General features: G+C 40.2%; 1 protein-coding gene across 1 annotated transcript in view; it reads left to right on the forward strand.

The window, feature by feature from the left end:
* The window catches only part of pip5k1bb (phosphatidylinositol-4-phosphate 5-kinase, type I, beta b), a 46,636-nt gene that overhangs the window by 14,379 nt on the left and 14,198 nt on the right, over window positions 1-18,059 (forward strand). Inside the window, exons 2-7 of the mRNA XM_059338035.1 lie at window positions 1,323-1,427; window positions 1,538-1,606; window positions 2,889-3,019; window positions 7,506-7,623; window positions 10,203-10,355; window positions 11,191-11,490. Of these exons, the coding sequence (XP_059194018.1) occupies window positions 1,538-1,606; window positions 2,889-3,019; window positions 7,506-7,623; window positions 10,203-10,355; window positions 11,191-11,490 (771 nt within the window). The 5' untranslated portion in view covers window positions 1,323-1,427. The remainder of the gene's footprint in view (window positions 1-1,322; window positions 1,428-1,537; window positions 1,607-2,888; window positions 3,020-7,505; window positions 7,624-10,202; window positions 10,356-11,190; window positions 11,491-18,059) is intronic.

Raw genomic sequence — 18,059 nt, forward strand, 5'->3', positions numbered from 1 at the left:
GTGTTTTTATTAAGCCTCTCCTCCTCGTCTGTGTCTCTGTTTTTCCCCAGAAGACACGCACTGAGTTGTGTCACGGTTGCATTGATTTGTGTCACTCTGCCTTATTTTCTCTGGAGGGTTAATCAGGAGGAAGGCGTACTAGAAAAACAGTCAGCAGGGAAGGAAAGAGGAGTGGTTCAGTAATATTTATGGAGAGTCTATGAGGATGTAAGACAGACTAGAGTTTTTGTGGCTCAGTGGGGACTACAGGGCTACAGCTCCTTCATACACACTCTGCAGCTTTATGAGGTGTTATTTATCCAAAACACACACACACACGGCCGGGACTATGGAAGGAATAACCAAAATAAGGTAGATGGAGATAAAAAAGGAGGAGGAAAGTACCAGTAAATGTTTAAGTATAGTGTTCTTTCACATCTTTTTTTATCTGCACAATAACATTTGTTAAACTACGAGTGAACTGACCATCAGGATTGCGTTGCCCTTCAAAATAAAACTCTAATAAGAACAGTTTGGATGGTTACCACACACACATGGAGTGGTGGAATGTAACTAAGTACATTTACTCAAGTACTGTACTGAATTATGAAGTACTTTATTTGATTATTTCTATTTTATGTAACTTTATACTTCTACTCCACTACATTTTGAGGCAAATATTGTACTTTTTACTCCACTACATTTAGCTGACAGCTTTAGTTACTTTTCAGGTCGAGATTTAGCAAAAAAAACATGATCAATTTTAAGTAATTTGACTTTTTTAAATTATTATTAAACGTCATAACAGTATATTAAGTAATTAAAATGAGCCCTATCTCAACATTAATGCTGCTAACATAAATGAATCAAAACACATAATCTAATAATTTATTTAGAATATGTATATAACAATCTGAGTCCATTCTGCATAGAAAGTTTTGCATTTGATATTTTAAGCACATTTTGATGGTGGTACTTTTGCACGTTAAGTAAGTTTTGAATGCAGGACTTTTCCTTGCAGTGAAGTAATTTTGCAGTGTGGTATTAATACTTTAACTAAAGTAAGGGATCTGAATACTTTTTCCACCACTGCACACATGCATATGGCTCTTGCTGCTTCTGTTATCAGACAGAGATTACCAGGAGAGTAACAGCATTAAAGCGGCCTCACAATTTATCACAGTTAATGAAAGACTTTCGCTGGTGGACATGTTCTGTCCCATCCTCTGTCGCATTTTAACTTGCAGCGTCTTTGCTTAATACTGAGGCTGTAAGCGCTTCTTTGCCCTGTTTTTTTTTTTTATTGTGCACTAATAAGTTACTGTGCGTCTGTTCTCTTGCAGAGGGTCCCCTGACAGATTGGAACCTCCTGATGTTTGCTCAAGCTGACAATCAAGAGATGTCGCCCTGAGTGCTGTTTTGTCGGGCACAGCTTTTCTTAAGGCAAGGTATGTTTATTCTATTGACTTTTTCAGTCAAATAGCAAATTTAACTTGACATTCGTACAAGTCCTTTTACAATTGTAGTTTTATTTCAGTTATTTTTTTGTGTCTTTCAGATGTCAACCACAACAGAAAATGGGATGGGAGGGCCTCGGAGCACAGGCAGAGAGAAAACATACAAAAAGGTAAAGACTATTCAAACAAGACATTCACTGTAGTTGGTTTTATTTGCCTCTTAAGGCGAGTACAACCTGTCTCCACTACATTTAATTTGGAATGCTGCTGTTTAGAGCCAACAAGTCCAAAAGGCCTTTACTTCTGAGCCTGTGAGTCACATGAGTCCTTATAAATGTCCTTCTGCAGCACATAATGTCCTGACCCCTGCCAGGGCCGGCTGCCAGAGATCAGTCAAGTGCTGGTCACACTTGTTTTCTTTACTTTTTTTTCTCTCCCCTTCAGACGTCATTGCTTATGGCAGCAACTCTTAAGATGTCACAATTACAACTCTTTCCACTTTCCATTTGAGACTAAAAAGGTCTAAAGGAGTGTATTTATGTCTTGGGCTTTTAATGTGTTAGTGTTGAATCTATATTTAAAAATTGTGCCATACAGACGTAATGCATTTTAATGTCCATGTGTATGGTCTGCTTTCTTCATTTTGATGCCACCTGCTTTGCCATAGTTTGGATTGTGGTTTTGAGTCTTTAAGCAGGAATTTGGCTTGATTTCCTTAAACTTGTTGAATGGGTGTAACATGGGCCAAGAAAGAACCAAATTAATGTCTTATGTATATCAGGGGGAGGATAATTTAAGGTAATTTTCACTTTTGTTAGCGTTGTAAGATTTTTGCTGCATTCATGTGGTGTCGAATAATCAGAAAAAACAGTTTCCGGATCATATTTAATGGCTCACCTGATCTGTTTTCATTCCTCTCGTTGTCACGCAAATACAGGAAATGCTATCAAAGTTTTTAAAACAATCTGAGTTAAAACATAATGATGTATGCATGTGTTCTTCGGATGGTCCTATTTCCCAAATTGGATAGTCGTTCTTCCGAATTTGATGTGTTCATTAGCTTTAGATTTGTAAGGCACTGACATGATGTCTGTGGCTGAAAACTGAGCTTCACAGTGGGTCTTCAGAAAGCTGTTGGTGACATCACAGAAACTATATGTCCATATTTTTGACAGTTTAGACAGTTTGACAGTTTAGTGTTTTTAAACGATAAATACAACATGTCTTCTTTGTCACATCTGTGTTGTTTCCACATTATGGCTTAAACCTCATGAACACACCAAAGTCAGGAGAACGACTTCCCAACTTGCCTTAGTTTGAATAAAAAGTCTTATAATTCATTTTTTAATTGCTCACATTTATATCCAGTAGTGTATGTAATGTGGGTAGCAGTGACAGTGTGATATAACAGCCTGACTAATGGGATGTTTTCTCTTCTATGTTCCCATCTAGACCACATCATCAGCCTTGAAGGGGGCCATTCAGCTCGGTATTGGCTATACAGTGGGCAACCTCACGTCCAAGCCTGACAGAGACGTGCTTATGCAAGACTTCTATGTGGTGGAGAGCGTCTTTCTGCCCAGGTCAGTGCTACGTTTTGTCAACCCACACAGACATACGTTCATACAGCTTGTATACAAAGGAAGACATATTCTATAATGTGTACATTTTCTGACACAATCCTTCAACTTATGAGTTTCAAGGTCTGCCCATTGTCATCAGAATAACAGCCAGACTCCTGCATAAGCTCGAGGTTATTGGTTCTGCAAGAGCCAGTGAATAAGAGGGCTGCCTCATGAAAACAGATTATGTGTAGGTGGTAACAGGCTGCACTTTGGCTACAACAGTTTCCTGACTCTGCACAGGGAATGAATGGAAAGGCTAAGCTTTGCCTGTCTGCCCACATAATATTATACGTCTGGGTCTTTTATTAAAGGCATTTAAAACTATTATTAATCATGCTCGGGAGAAACTGCCAGTGCTGGACGTCCAATCCAGAGGAATCACGCTGATACCACAAACTGCTACCACAAACTGCTACCATCATCATTTATCAACAAAGTGAATTTTGGTAGTCTAAGTCATGATGCAGGGATAAAACTATTCTACTGGATTATCCTTCCAAGAACTGTGAAATCAGCTTACTGTGTGCCTCTTACTGCCACAGTGCAAAACATATGTCAGTGTGTGGCGGCTCGGTCATCTACGGCTGTCTCTTCACAATCACATCATCAGCTTAAAGAGACATCTGACATAATCCAAAACAGACCCGGGAATTCTTTGAAAGTGTGACTCATGTATTCAAACATGCATTAATGCACAGTTGGTGCACCGACACATACTTGGCGAGGTCAGCCCTGTAAACGGGGGAGTCTGTCACTGAGTGAGTCACTATATGTGTGAGTGAGTGGAGAAGTTAGAGCATTGGTCAAAATGAGTTATGACGACAGAATTGATGCGTCATCCTCTGTGTCCAAGATCACCAATCAATCAGCTGATCCACCTCATCAATACGTAGCTGTTGTTGCTGCCACCATCGTTTTAATACACAATCCACGACGTGAGATGGCCCACAAGGCTTGGGGGGGGGGGAATGAAAAATAGAAATGCTTGACTTTGTGTGGTACTTACAACCCTTGTGCGTTTATTTAGTTAAAAGTCATACAAGATAAGCTACTCAAATAAGAGAAAGGAATATTCATTATACACTAGAGCTGGGGGAAAAAATATATACAGCATAGTATCGCAATATTTTGCGTGTCAATATTATATTGATTTATGTCTACCAAGTATCGATATTTCACGATCCAACCGTCTGTATCGAGCTCACTTTTAGGAATGTACTGGAGATACGGGTTCATATGAAACTAGAAGATCTAAGGACTAGGTTGTTGAAATAACGCTGCAAAGTTGGGCTTTTTTATGTTTCATTCAAAGAAATTCAGAGCAGTGAAGCTTAAAGTTTTTGAAAGTTTGAGAAAATGCTGCAATTGTTGTCGTCCATACATGTTTGATATCAGTTCAGTTCAGTTTGACTGAATACTTTGTTGGTCAGTCTGTGGGTTTGACTCTCATTGTGGAGAAATAAAAAGACTGAACTGAGATGAACAGACTGATTTTTTTTTCTTATTGACCAAACAATTCTGTTAATTTAATTTTGTGGACACAAAATGCAGTTAAACAGGTAAATCGCAATAATAATAATTATAATGATATTGTATTGTGACTCAAGTATCGGGCTAAAATTGTATCATGCTGATTCACATCTCTATTAAACACACTCTGTTTGTGTCTCCTCCAAGCACAAACTGCTAAATTACAACAAATTGTTGAATTAACAAGCATGAATTTCTAATAGCTGACCAACAGACAAAGTGAGCTATAGAGCTGCTAGTCAAGGCTAATAAAAATGAAAGATTGATTCCAACATTCTTTTATGATAAAAATATGCTTTGTACGTCCTATCCTGAAAAAAATGCAAAGATTTCTGCAATAGGAAACAGGTGAGAATCAAACAAACTCTGTCTACAAGTCGTTTTTCTGTCTGTGGCCAAACACAATGATCATCAAAGAGTCTACATCCAAACTAGCTTCAGGAAGAGAATTGGAGTCCTACTAGGAAAACAACTTTGTGGTTTACCTTTGAGATGCTGCACCAGGATATGCAAACTCATTGTGGTTCATGCAAACCGGGGTTGGCACGCACATCAACCTATTTACTGCTCAGCAACACCCAGACGTTACTCTTAGTATCAGCCCTGAGGCGATGGCTTGTTTAAAAAAACCTGCTGTTGCCTTGCTGAGTATAAAATATCAATAGTTTTAAAGCAAGCTTCTTATATCATCTGCAGTTTGCACCCTGTGTCAGGCCTTTTCACATAATGGTGAAATGAAATGTCTTCGGGGCCGGCTTTTAAAAGAGAAAGTCGTCTGAAATAAAAAAGATCAAGGATTCATGCTTAGTAAGAAAAATTACTGAAGACGCAGCAAACAAAATGTAATCAGTGGGGGGAGAAAATGGTCTTACATCTGGCATGTGACACAACCGTTTCCATCTTTATTCTCCTTACTTTCTCCAAGCGTTTGTGTTTCTGTGCTATTACAGAACAGAACACAAACACTTTTCTTTCTCTTCCCTGACAGAGTATCCTGAGAGAGCGGCTGAGAGCATACAGACGGCTCTCAGATGCTTTTATTGCTTCTCTCCCTCTCACCACTTCTCTCCCTCTCTTCTTCCTCTTGTTGTTGCTCCTCTCTGGAGATTTTCCCCACTGTTGTTTGTCCTGTCAGTCTAGTTTTGGATGGCTGGAGATGTCGCAGATCACTTTGACTACAACACACAAACACACACACTTTTTTGTTTCTCCGTGCATGTGTCTCAGCCAACCAGCACACATCTTCTCACAAAGCATGCAAACACACACGTGCACATACATACACACACACACACACACACACACACACACACACACAGATCTCCCTGATTAGACTGAATGAAACATTTCCAGGTGCTGCGTGTTGTTAAATGGTTTCCATGCCAGGCGTATGTAACCATCATGGACTGTCAGTCACTGATGAGAGATAATTGTTGTTGCCCTCGCACACAAAACAGAGCAGTCAGATTTCATTGTGGAGTAATCACAGGTCTTGTGTTACACAGCAGGGACCGACTGTTGCCTGTATCATTACAACAACAACACAGTAGCCTTTTTACCCAGAAAACCATCCAACACCTCAGAATATTAATCTGATTTGGAGGCGCCCTGGAAAATAAACCCCTTTATTAACCTACTTATTGTAGAATTTGGGTCAGTGTGATTGATTTCAATGAGTTTGTGTGATGAAAGAGTCGACGGCTGACTCATGCTTACCTTATCTAACGTGTTTACTCTTACTTTACTGTTTTGGTGTTCTCCTGAGACACAGGTTACAAAACAGGTCAGTCTTTGTAAAAGCCCGTCTGAGAATGTCAGGTTTCACAGTCCAGTGAAGAAAAAAAAAAGTAGGTTATTTTGTGAGCTGAGGCTCATGTGTTGAGTAGTATTGTTTAGATTCAGTAATCAGAGACACCTTCGGTCTCCAGGCGAAGAATTCAATACGGGTCAGTTTATCGCCACAATGCTGGTGAATCTGGGTTCCCAGAGATGACTTTTCTAAAGCCTGTTCATGCATGGGTGGAGGACAGTGATACACTTACTGGGAGTCAATAGCCCAGGCACAAAGATGAGGTGTTAGGGTTCACTTTCCCTCTGGTGCTTCCTGTATGAGATCCTTGGATTGAGAATGACTGTGTTAACGCTCTGACCCCCAAGCAAGCAATTTGTTGCTCCTGTCACATATTACTCAATGTGGCCTCTTTTTTTTACTGCAATAAATAAGTCCTGCAGCTCTAAGGAAGCAGCACAATCATTACTAGAAGTGGGGAGAACTTTAAAATGTCTTTTGTGCAGTATACCACAGTTGGAAAGCCATAATCATAAAAAAAGGAAAATATGCAAGTTGACTCACCAATATTGGCAAAAAAGTTGGGGCTCAACATGCTTAATGTATTAAACTATTTACATTTTTACAACCTCTACATACAACTTGTCCCTCTACTCTCCACTCTGTGTAAACAGCCTGCAGTTCTGCCATGCAAATTCAAAGTTTTTTAAATATTGGTCTTAGCTGAGTCATTGAGGACTTTACATTTGCACCAAACTGCAGAATTTAATTCTTTTTGCAGGATCTGGCGCAAACTGTTTATTTCTTTGCTATAAATGAAACTTATATAACAAAGTGAATAAATTGATTTTGATGACATGTCACTATTTTTAAGTTTACATTTGGGTTTCTTCTGGTTATATTAAATGTTGCACTTTTAGCATATACTTTAATAAAACATGCCTTTCAAACCTTCTGACCAGTTGTGGGGCTCAGAGGCTTAATGGCACTGACATGTTATACTTACATCCTGTTAAAGGATTTCTTTGTCCCTCTGTACTTGAGTAAGTGTTGGAATAATGTATCTAATCTACCTTGATATGTTTTTGTTTCTTGGCATGTTTGACTGTTCATCGCACATCCCAGTGAGGGAAGCAACTTGACCCCAGCACATCACTATCCAGACTTTCGATTCAAGACCTACGCCCCGCTTGCCTTCCGCTACTTCAGGGATCTGTTCGGCATCAAACCAGATGACTACCTGGTAAGAATAAAAACCTGTCTGAGACGTAACTGCTTTTTATTTATAATAAAATAATAATCCATCTTCTACCACACTGCAAAAAAGGCAACTTGTATTTTTTGGCTTAAAACAGTGATTTAAGGTAGTAAAACTTGGAAATATAAATTACTGACATTTAGGGCAATAATGTAAGTTAGCACAACAAAGGAAGCCAGTTGTATGCTCAAAAACAAGTTAGTGAGTTGTTGTTACTTATATCTTTAAGTTGGGGTTCAAAACAAGGGACTTCTGCTAACTCTTATTTCTTTGTTGTGAAATGCGGGAAAGCGCGGTGAAATTCGGTCATTAGCGAAAGCTAGCGGCTAACTGATGCTAGTGGCTAACTGATGCTAGCGGCGCTGCTTGTTACAGCTACAAGAGTAGCCATTAGCGTATCAATGCTAACTCAAAATTGTGGTCGCAACATTAGCTGACATTTCATAGCAGCGTTACAATCGTGCCAATTCAGCACATTGCAGAAGTTAGCAGAAGTAACCTTACTTCTGCTAACTTCTGCAATTCAGAGTTGAGCAAACTCAAAAACAAAACTTAAAATATTTAGTTTAATTGTCCAACTTAAAATTTTATCGAAGTTTGTTGCCTTGAAATTTTGAGTTCACCCAGCTTTTCTTTTTTTGCAGTGCAGTGTGTCTCAAACAACTCATTTAAGATGGCTGAAAACCCTTATTGTTAAGCATATTAAGTTAAATCTGATTTTGTTCCATAGCTTCTATGTATGCGAGTCAAGAATACAAATAAAAAAATTACCCTTGCTCCCATGAATGAGAGACAATAACCTGCAGGTTGTCTTTCTCCCGAATTATTTCCCATTGACTGAACGCTAATCTTCCACCTCAGTGTGCACTTAATTTTTACCCTATTCATACAGTATTTTATTGAGCAGTGGGCGGGTAACACCACGCACCATCTGTGCAGTGGAGAGACAGGATGGGAGGATGAAGCAAAACATTGGGGCGGTGGAGATATTGGAGGTAATAACTGAGCTAACGGAGCGTTTCCCTCATTACAACAGCTTTAACCAGCTCCCAGTGCTGAATGAAATCAGCAGATGATTCTGTGATTTCCCAGCTCAATCAAAGATGCAAACACAGACTGAGAAACAGAGAGAGAGAACGACGGAGTAATGCTGATGGAGTTCTTCAACAGAAGCATTTTGCTTATTCATATTTCCTGCTTGTTTTTGCCTATTATTGCCTAAAATTCTCTGACTGAAGATGTCTAATATCACTCAGGATGCATGTTCAAACACCCCTGCAACGCCTTGATTTCTGTGCTCTACATGCCATTCTGTATGTTAATTTAATTTGCAGCTCATCAAAGGCTATACCTTGTTGCCAACTTACCATATTCATCCCGAAATATGATTCTTTCTCAGAAGAAAATTACATTTTGTGTAATCTTATTTGGGTTTCATCACGTTATGTACCCATTTTCCCTTTTTTCTGTCTCCAAACCTTTCGAAACCCCCCCCCCGGCGGCATTCTTGTTTTGAATGCCAAATTTGTTTCTGCATAAGTGAAAGACAAAGAGCTGTTGGAAGAGTGACAGAGACTAAATGTGACTTCAAGGCAGTAAAGGGAGGATGGCATAAGGCTCTGCAGCTTAAAGAATGTACTCATAATTGATGTCCTTGAGGTGATGATGAATTCATTCAGACAGAGGCCACACAGCACAGTCTAATTAAAAGAGAGAACACACACACACACACACACACAGTATCCTGAATGCAAATGCAATAAACTGCGGATGTGTTTGTGCTCGTAACTCAACGTGACTGCGGACGGTCATCACTGGAAGAGTCTCTGGAGAGGCAGAGCGGATGGCTCCAGTGTTGCTCCTCTCCTCTGAACATGTTGCTCTCATAACGCACTGATTAACATCTAACATTGCTCTTCACTTGGCTGCTCTCACAGTCTCAACCTCACACGTTGAGTACCACGTTGGGATGAAGGCTCTCGATCTCATCTGTTGTTGTTTTTTTTATGGGATGCAGCACAAGCAGTAATTGGTCCTTATTACACTCGGCTGAAGAGCTTGTGTTTCTGTCCATGTAAGTGGACAGTTTGTCAGCAGGAAGCGTCTGTAGATTTGGGCTCATGTGATCCAGATCTGGTACATCTGCAGTCAAGTTATTAGTGTGTTTAAACAATGAAAATGATGATGAAGTATTTGAATAGAAACGTGGTGCTCCTGTATCACAAGACTTCCTGTAAATACCCCACGGCGAGTACTAGACTTTATTCTAGCACTAAATAAACAAAAGATACCTGTGGTGTAGCATCTTTATTTAATGTATTTCCCAAATAAACTTTAAGGTAATTTTCACTTTTGTTAGCGTTGTAAGATTTTTGTTGCATTCACGTGGTGTCGAATAATCAGAAAAAACAGTTTCCGGATCATATTTAATGGCTCACCTGTGCAGTAGTTTGTGTTTAACGCCTTCTGGATATGTTCCAACTGGAGCTATTTTCTAGAAATTCGAAGTCTGTTTCATATAAAATGTTGTTAAACTGGTTTGTTTATGTTTTTTCCATCCTCAGTATTCCCTCGTAAATGAGCCTCTGATCGAGCTGACCAACCCGGGGGCCAGCGGCTCTCTCTTCTACCTAACCAGCGATGACGAGTTCATCATTAAAACCGTCCAGCACAAAGAGGCCAAGTTTCTCCAGAGATTACTACCTGGATACTATATGGTGAGACACTTGCTCTTGCTTCATGAGGTCTCCATCACCTGGGCAGGTCTGAAAACCCTCTTAGTGTGGTGAATTTGAACAGATCACTCATCAGATGCTTAAGTGGCAGAAATGAGGTGCAGTGAATGTCCTCATTAGCTCCAGCTGCAGGGCACCATCAGACTGAAAAGCATCTCAGTGAAGGTGGGAGGACACATTGGATGCATACACAGAAGTCAAACATTTGATCATTTTTCTCACTTATACCCAAATTAATTTTAAGGAACCTCCTGCAGCTATAATTCTGTGACCTACATAAGCAAAGGAGAAGATCGACTATTTCTATAAAGTTATACCTAATGCCTGTCCCTGGCTCTGATTACCATGCTCCAAATATGTTTCTTTTAACTTATTTATTGACTCAATTTATTGGCTGTCTGTTGAATAAAGAATAAAAAGTGATAAAGCATGGACAAAAAGTTGACATTGGTCGGCCATTCAACAGATAGATAGAATTGTGGGATTCAGTAGGCCTATATGAAATACATCAAGACGTGATTTTACATCAAAACATGACTTTACATTGTTGAGAGATTCGACTATCGCTATAAATCCTGCAGCTATGTTTAAAAAAGGAAAATAATATTGAAAGTAAGTTGCATTTTTCCTTCACTCTTTCAAAACAAATGCATGTCCACAGTGGCCGCCAAAAAGGAACACAGAATGAAAGTTCCTTTCGCTGCTTTAACTTTACAATTCTTCAGACTGTAGAAGAGAAACAAGCCAACAAATGGCAGTAAAACATGATCTAAATAAAAACTGAATGTGACTCTTGACGCTGTATTTCTCTTCACAGAACCTGAACCAGAATCCACGCACGCTGCTGCCCAAGTTCTACGGACTGTACTGCATCCAGTCCGGAGGAATCAACATCCGACTGGTGGTGATGAACAATGTGCTGCCTCGCTCCGTCAAAATGCACTACAAATACGACCTGAAGGGATCCACGTACAAGAGACGAGCGTCCAGGAAAGAGAGAGAGAAGTCCTGCCCGACATACAAGGACCTGGACTTCCAGGACATGCATGAAGAAGGACTTCACTTTGACGCAGAGACGTACAACAACCTAATGAAGACCCTGCAGAGAGACTGTCGGGTAGGTGGTCATTCATGTCTCTCTCTCTATCTTCATTGGACTGGCTTTGGAATTGCCAAGTCATGCCACATCAGGAAAGTCCCTATTATTCCATAAAAGGAAGCAGTGCAACAAACAAGGAAGTCAAGGATCAGATCTTTTTTGTTTTATTATCAGAATACTTTGCCTTCAAAGGGCCATTTCTGTCGAATTCTCATGCTTTCATTCCTTCACTCAACATTTTGACCTGTGTGCCGCAAAGCCCCAAATGGACATTTTGTCTTGTGCCATATCAGAGCTCAGAGAGCAGATTGCTTTTAACCTGGGAATTCACTGGAGAGAAGCAACATAGCTGTTGAAGGGAAGTCATTGACCTCTCATGCTTGTAACCGATTGTGGAAGCTGAAAGACATGCAGTAAAATGACATTGCGTTCTAGTCCAGGACAGTGTGTCTGCATCTTTGATGGGACAAAATGTTTTGAAAATTTGAATTTTCCATGTGTTTGTCAGTCAGCCTGCAGTGTGTTTCCACTGTGTGTTCAGTCTAAGCTCTCAGTTTGCCCTGGGCTCTGTTCTCCCGTCTCTGCGCTGCAATGTTTCAGTACATGACAGCTCTCCAAACACTGTATGTGATTAAGACATGATCCTGGTAGCGTGAGAGACTCGGAGCTCTATCCAAAGATAGTCCTCCAATCTAAAGGCTCACATTCTTCTCTATTTTAACGCAGAGGCCAGGAGACTGTCTGCTGGAGGAGGATAGATGGAGTTCAATAGGAAACATGATTTACCAGCCTGTATTTAAAGGTGTGAAAATAGACTTCAGAATTTCATATCCTTTTTGTCTATCTCGTTGCATCAGTGTCAGAGACATTTTTATAAACGCAGCCTAGCGGTGGAGAAGGAGGACCATGAAAACTAAATTTATTAGATTTTGCTGACGTGTTTGTGCACCAAAATTGTAGGCAAGGAACACGCTTGCAGGTTTTAAACAGCCATAGAATCACAACAGATACTGGGTAGTATGTGTAAAACATGGTGATTAATCGATTTAATTGATTGATCATTAACGTTATAGATAATCGAGTGGGCAGGTTTCTTCCAAACACCCATCCCTAGGTGTTATAATTATTTTGGGTTGATTTGTCAGCAAACTATATATATATCTTCTGTACCAAACGGAAACCTCCGAGGTTGGAAAAAAGAAGCCAATGCAGAAAACTGCAGTTTCTCAAATGACCACTTGAGGCTGGCTAAAAGTCCCAATAGACCCCCATGTTAAATTGCTCAACTTTATAGCAGAAATAAACACATATACGGTCTAATTTTCTCATTCTTGACAGCTGTAAGGGGATGCATTTTGATATAACTAACCCATGTAGATTATATGAAGGCTTATATTAAGGTGTGGCTGATGTTTGAGCAGCCCGTCTCACTTCATCTAACCTGCTCCACCTCTTTCTCGATTGGCTGGGAGATAGGAGGACTCGGGCACTGCCAAGATGGCGATGGCTGGAGCCGAGCGTCTTTTTGGCTCCTCAAAAACCTAAGGCGTGACGTCATGAAAACCACTTCCGTATTTTATACAGTTTATAGTTTGTGCAGTGACATTCCATTCTGTTGTTTCTCATGTGGAAAAGGTGGATGACCTCTTGGTATGGCTTTATGGGTGATGACAATGTGACTTCCAGGCACTGATTTAATGTGTTTTACCCTCATAGCGGCTGGTTAATGATGGGGTTTAAAGCCCCCTGTGTTGTAATCCTATTTGTTCTGCTTGACATACAGTGATTGCACACACACACACACACACACACACACACACACACACACAGCTTCTCTACGGAGTCCATGCTCTGCTATTTAACCTGGAGTCTTACCAAGCTCTTACTGTAAGTGTGGATCAGTGTATCAGAAGAGGCCCAGAGACTTCCCGCCGTGCCCGGCCAACCTGACAGACCTGGCAACCCTGCGTGGCACCATTCAGCTAACAACTTAATTACTTCCATTACACGAGCCTCGGCTTGAATGTTTCAAGTTTTAGTGTGTGGGAATAAAAGATCCTTGATGGTTTTATCGCTAAACAGTGATTGATGGCACACAGAACGGAGTTAGCCGTAATGAGCAGCGTGATGCTGTGGGTATACTTAGTTTAGCCTGTCCAACAACAGTGCACTCTCCTCTCCTCTCCTCTCCTCTCCTCTCCTCTCCTCTCCTCTCCTCTCCTCTGCTCTCCTCTCCTCTCCTCTCCTCTCCTCTCCTCTCCTCTCCTCTCCTCTCCTCTCCTCTCCTCTCCTCTCCTCTCCTCTCCTCTCCTCTCCTCTCCTCTCCTCTTCTCTCCTCTTCTCTCCTTGAATCTTCATACATATCTATCTTGATATTTCAAGCTTTGAGAAGTGCTTGAAATTTAAGTTATATAGGATCCCAAGTCGACTTACAAATAGGTCAACATGAAACTTTGCTGTGTTGCCCCCCTTCTGAGGAATGCTGCCATAAAAACATAATTTGGGTTGTTTATAGCACAATAACATATAATTTCTGTGATGAAGAAGTAAAATAATTGGTACGATGTATATAAATAATTCACCACAGCTGTAAGGTGCTGAAAAAGCTTGAAAAAGTGCCTTGAAAATGCTTAAAAAGAGCTTGAATTGGATTTTTGAAAAGTTGTAGGAACCTTGACTTTCACCTGTCAGTAAATGTTCTGATCCTGCTGCACTTGTTTGTGTTTCTGGTTTTGGTAAGGGAAGAATCCTTCCAGGAAACATGAGCAAACAGGTGTGACAGCTGTGGCTTTCCCAGCCTTAAACTCAAACAGTATGTTGATTATAAGCTTTGCACAAACCTGACTCGTGTCATATGGGGTAAGAGAAAGATTACCAGAAATGCAGAGGAATTTTAAGTAATCTCGTCAGGTTATGGCCCTTCTAGTCATCATCAATAACCAGTGTGCTGACTTGGCGATGTCCTTTCGTTTTAATGTTTTCGAAAGCAGATTGCAGCTAGAATCACATCCTCCTCTCTTGCTAAGTCAGTGCTTCCTTAACCTAGCAGCACACTCACATTTACAACCTTGCCCGGGACAGGCACTGCTCGCTATCTGTGTATGTGCAGCCCTCTGTGTGCCACATATCGCATGGTTTAAAGTAAATGATGGCTGCAGGGCTGCAAGTAATGATTATTGTCATTAAAGATTAATCTGCTGATAATTTTCTCGATTAATTGTGTGGTCACAGAGTGAAAAATGTCCATCCCAGTTTCCCAAAGTCCAGGGTGATGTCTTTAAATGTCTCGTTTTGTCGGTCTCCATATTTGAGAGGCTGAAAACAGTTTTTTCTGCCATTTTGTGTGAAAAAAACATGTTTTTTTTCCTGTCGATCGACTAATCGATTTGTTGACTAATTGCTGCAGCTCTCGTGGTGTGTATTTCTGTATGCATGTAAGTGAGACTGTTGAGCAGCAGCTGTTATAGACTCTGTGCCGTTCAGTTTGTTATTGTCATGGCTTCCTGCGCTCGCCTCCTGAGCGGGAAGCAAAGTGCCCTCTAAGCAGAATCGCTGTCCATTTCCATGAGTAAGCAGCTAACCCCGTCACCCCAGGAGAGGCTGCGGACCAAAACACAGAGGAGGGGGTCGGCAGGAGTGGACAACAGGGGGTGAGGGGCATGGGGGTGGGGGGTGGGGGGGTGAGGAAGTGAAACGGGATTGTTGTCCGATGTGGTGAGGCCTCTGAAAAATATATTTTTGCTATCTTTCCAGCGCTTGAGAGTGTTGGGATTTCAGTTTCATGAGCAATGTGGGAGGTCAGAGTTGAGCTGACGCAGAAAGCAGTGAGACAAGGACGAGGATGAGCAATGTGTTTGAGGGAATCACATATTTCTGCTATACTGCTAGGGAAACACAGCGTACGCTTTTTTCCTTTTAAGTCCACTTTCTCCATTACTCTGCAGCTCCCCTGATACTCTCCGAATGCCAAAACAACACAAGGCATTAATTATTCATGTTGGATTCTACTGTACAGAGAGAGTGAGACAGAGAGGGTTTATTGTAGAATGAGTGTGTGTTTGCACCGCTCTGGTGTTGGCTGTGATTTGACGAGACAGACATAAGGAGGATAGTGATGCTGTTGAGACAGTGTTGTTCACATTTGACAGTTGAGACATTGTCATGTCGGGGACCACGTAGGACAAATACCATCTATGTACCGTCTTAATTCTGTTTGAGAATTTGTGAAACCAGAGTCCTTTAATTACATACACGCAAACAAGTGCAGGAATAATGATTCAGACAATGAAGGCATGCATTCTTGGGCAATAATAGGTTGCATAGCAGCCATTGTATCCAATCATAAACAACCATTTACTGTATGGCTCTCGCTCTCCTCAGCCATGGCATCCTGTGACAACAATGGCTTCTCTCAGCCTCAGCAGCAGCAAACTAAAGCCCTGACTCTGCAGCCAGACGACAGTAAGGCTTCAAAAAGATCCTTAAGCACATTCATACTCGCAGCTTAAACCTATGGAGGCTCTTTTCCACCAATGTGATGCAAAACTGTGAGTCATTGTAATAAAAAACGTTAATGAAGTTTTGAGTTTCTCAAAATAATGACTTATTATTTCAAAACAATGACTTAGCATTGCAACATAACGACTCAGTGTCTAAAAAGTGTCATTAAAATAATGAAAATACTGAGAAACTTTCTCAAGATTGTATCTTAGTATCTCAAAATAAAAAGAAAACTTTCTCAGAATAAGGACTTATCTCGAAATAATGACTTGGTAGATAGTATTTCAAAATAAAATAACAACAAAGCTATGATAGCATTCGGAGATGCCAGACGTCTGCTCCTTGGATTGTCCCATTTCTCAAGTCGGGGAGTCTTTCTTCTGACTTTGATGTGTTCATGAGCTTTAATTTTCATGATGTTGAATCAACATGGACGCTACAACAGATAAGATGTGTTGTGTTTAATTTAAACAACATGTCGACTGTGGTTTCCAGTATTTGTATGACAACGGAGATTAAAAGGAAATGGATCAAGTGAGCCATGAAATACGATCGGTAAACACATTTTTCCCTGGCCCATGTCCCCCTTCCAAATGACTTGAATGATAAAATAAAACATATTAAATATCAAATATTTGATTAAGTATTGAAGCTCAACATGGATCTTCATAGTAATGATGTCTTTTGTCAGAGATCCAAATAGGAGATTGGTGTTTTGTAATCAGGCTTCAAGTTTATTAGGTACTTATGTAATCCAATCTAATCTAATACAATACAATAGTTACTACAATAAACTTAATTCATAATCTAATTTTATGTTCACAGTGTCAGAGAAGATGAACAGAGACAGAAATAAGTGGTTAAAATTCCATTATTGTATCAAGATGAGAGGTTTTATTTTTGGAGAAAGTTTTATCAGGAACAGAAGGTGAAATTTAAGGTAAAGACAGTTATTAATTAAGTCTATAAAAAAACTAAATTAGAAGCCACGTGTCCCTGATCTAACATGTGTCATGGGTAACAGGTTGTGCTCATTAATTATAGATGCACACATTAGCCTGTACATTCCTGTGACTGTAACTGGACTCAGATTCGGAGTACAGCCATGGTGAGCGATACAAAACGCTCTGTATTCTGCCTTTTTTTAGCAGACACACTCAGATTTAAGAAAGCTTACTGTGTATTAGTGTCACTGTAAAGTGGGACACGCCAGCGAACACTATGGGGAGCTCCACAGCCCTACTGGCACAGAGATGGATGGGTGGAGGCGTGCTTCAGGGTGGAATATACTGAGAAACATCAGAGATTTGTTGAAGATCCGAGGATGCTGTGACAAAGCTCGCTCCCTACAGGAGTGTAAGGATTAGCCTTTTCCATTCTCTGAGAGAAAACTGAGCTGTGTTTGAAATGAGAGCAGAGGGCAGGTTGCTCAGGGGAGAGACTCAAACACGCTGCTGAGCCTCAGTCAGATTCCACTTCACTCTTATTATTATTGACTATTTGTCTGTGCATGAAGGTTGTCACAATAACAGACATTTAAACTTTAGTACAATGCTAGTTTAAATAACAACACTTGGTTCCTTTTTCAACAGCACGGCAAAAAGACAAATAGTCCTCGGCACACAAAATAGGATCATTTTTTCTTTCCTTCTGCATCCACTTCAAGGACAAAATTTTGCCAACATCACACCTACTATTTTCTAATTAACTCCGTCTACTAATTAGGGCTGGCCGATATGGACCAAAAGTCATATCCTGATGTATTTAGGCTGAATATCGATATATATTATATATATCCCAATATTTTTATTGCCAAGTGAGAGCAAATGTTCAAAGTCAAATATGACATTGACAAATAGTTATATTGAAACTTTTTATTTAAGTGAACATAAATACCGTATAACAGGAGTACCTTTTTTTTTCAAATCAAAGTGCACATTTAAATAAAAAAAATCTTAAATGAAAATAGCCTATGAAATAAAATAGGCCAATCTTTTTCCGAAATAAATATATTTATATGAGAAAAGAATAACAAACATTACAAAAGAACTACATATGACAAACCCTAGTAAGGGCAGGAAGAAAGA

Source organism: Centropristis striata, chromosome 7 (genome assembly GCF_030273125.1).
Source record: "Centropristis striata isolate RG_2023a ecotype Rhode Island chromosome 7, C.striata_1.0, whole genome shotgun sequence".
In the NCBI taxonomy this organism is placed as follows: Eukaryota; Metazoa; Chordata; class Actinopteri; order Perciformes; family Serranidae; genus Centropristis; species Centropristis striata.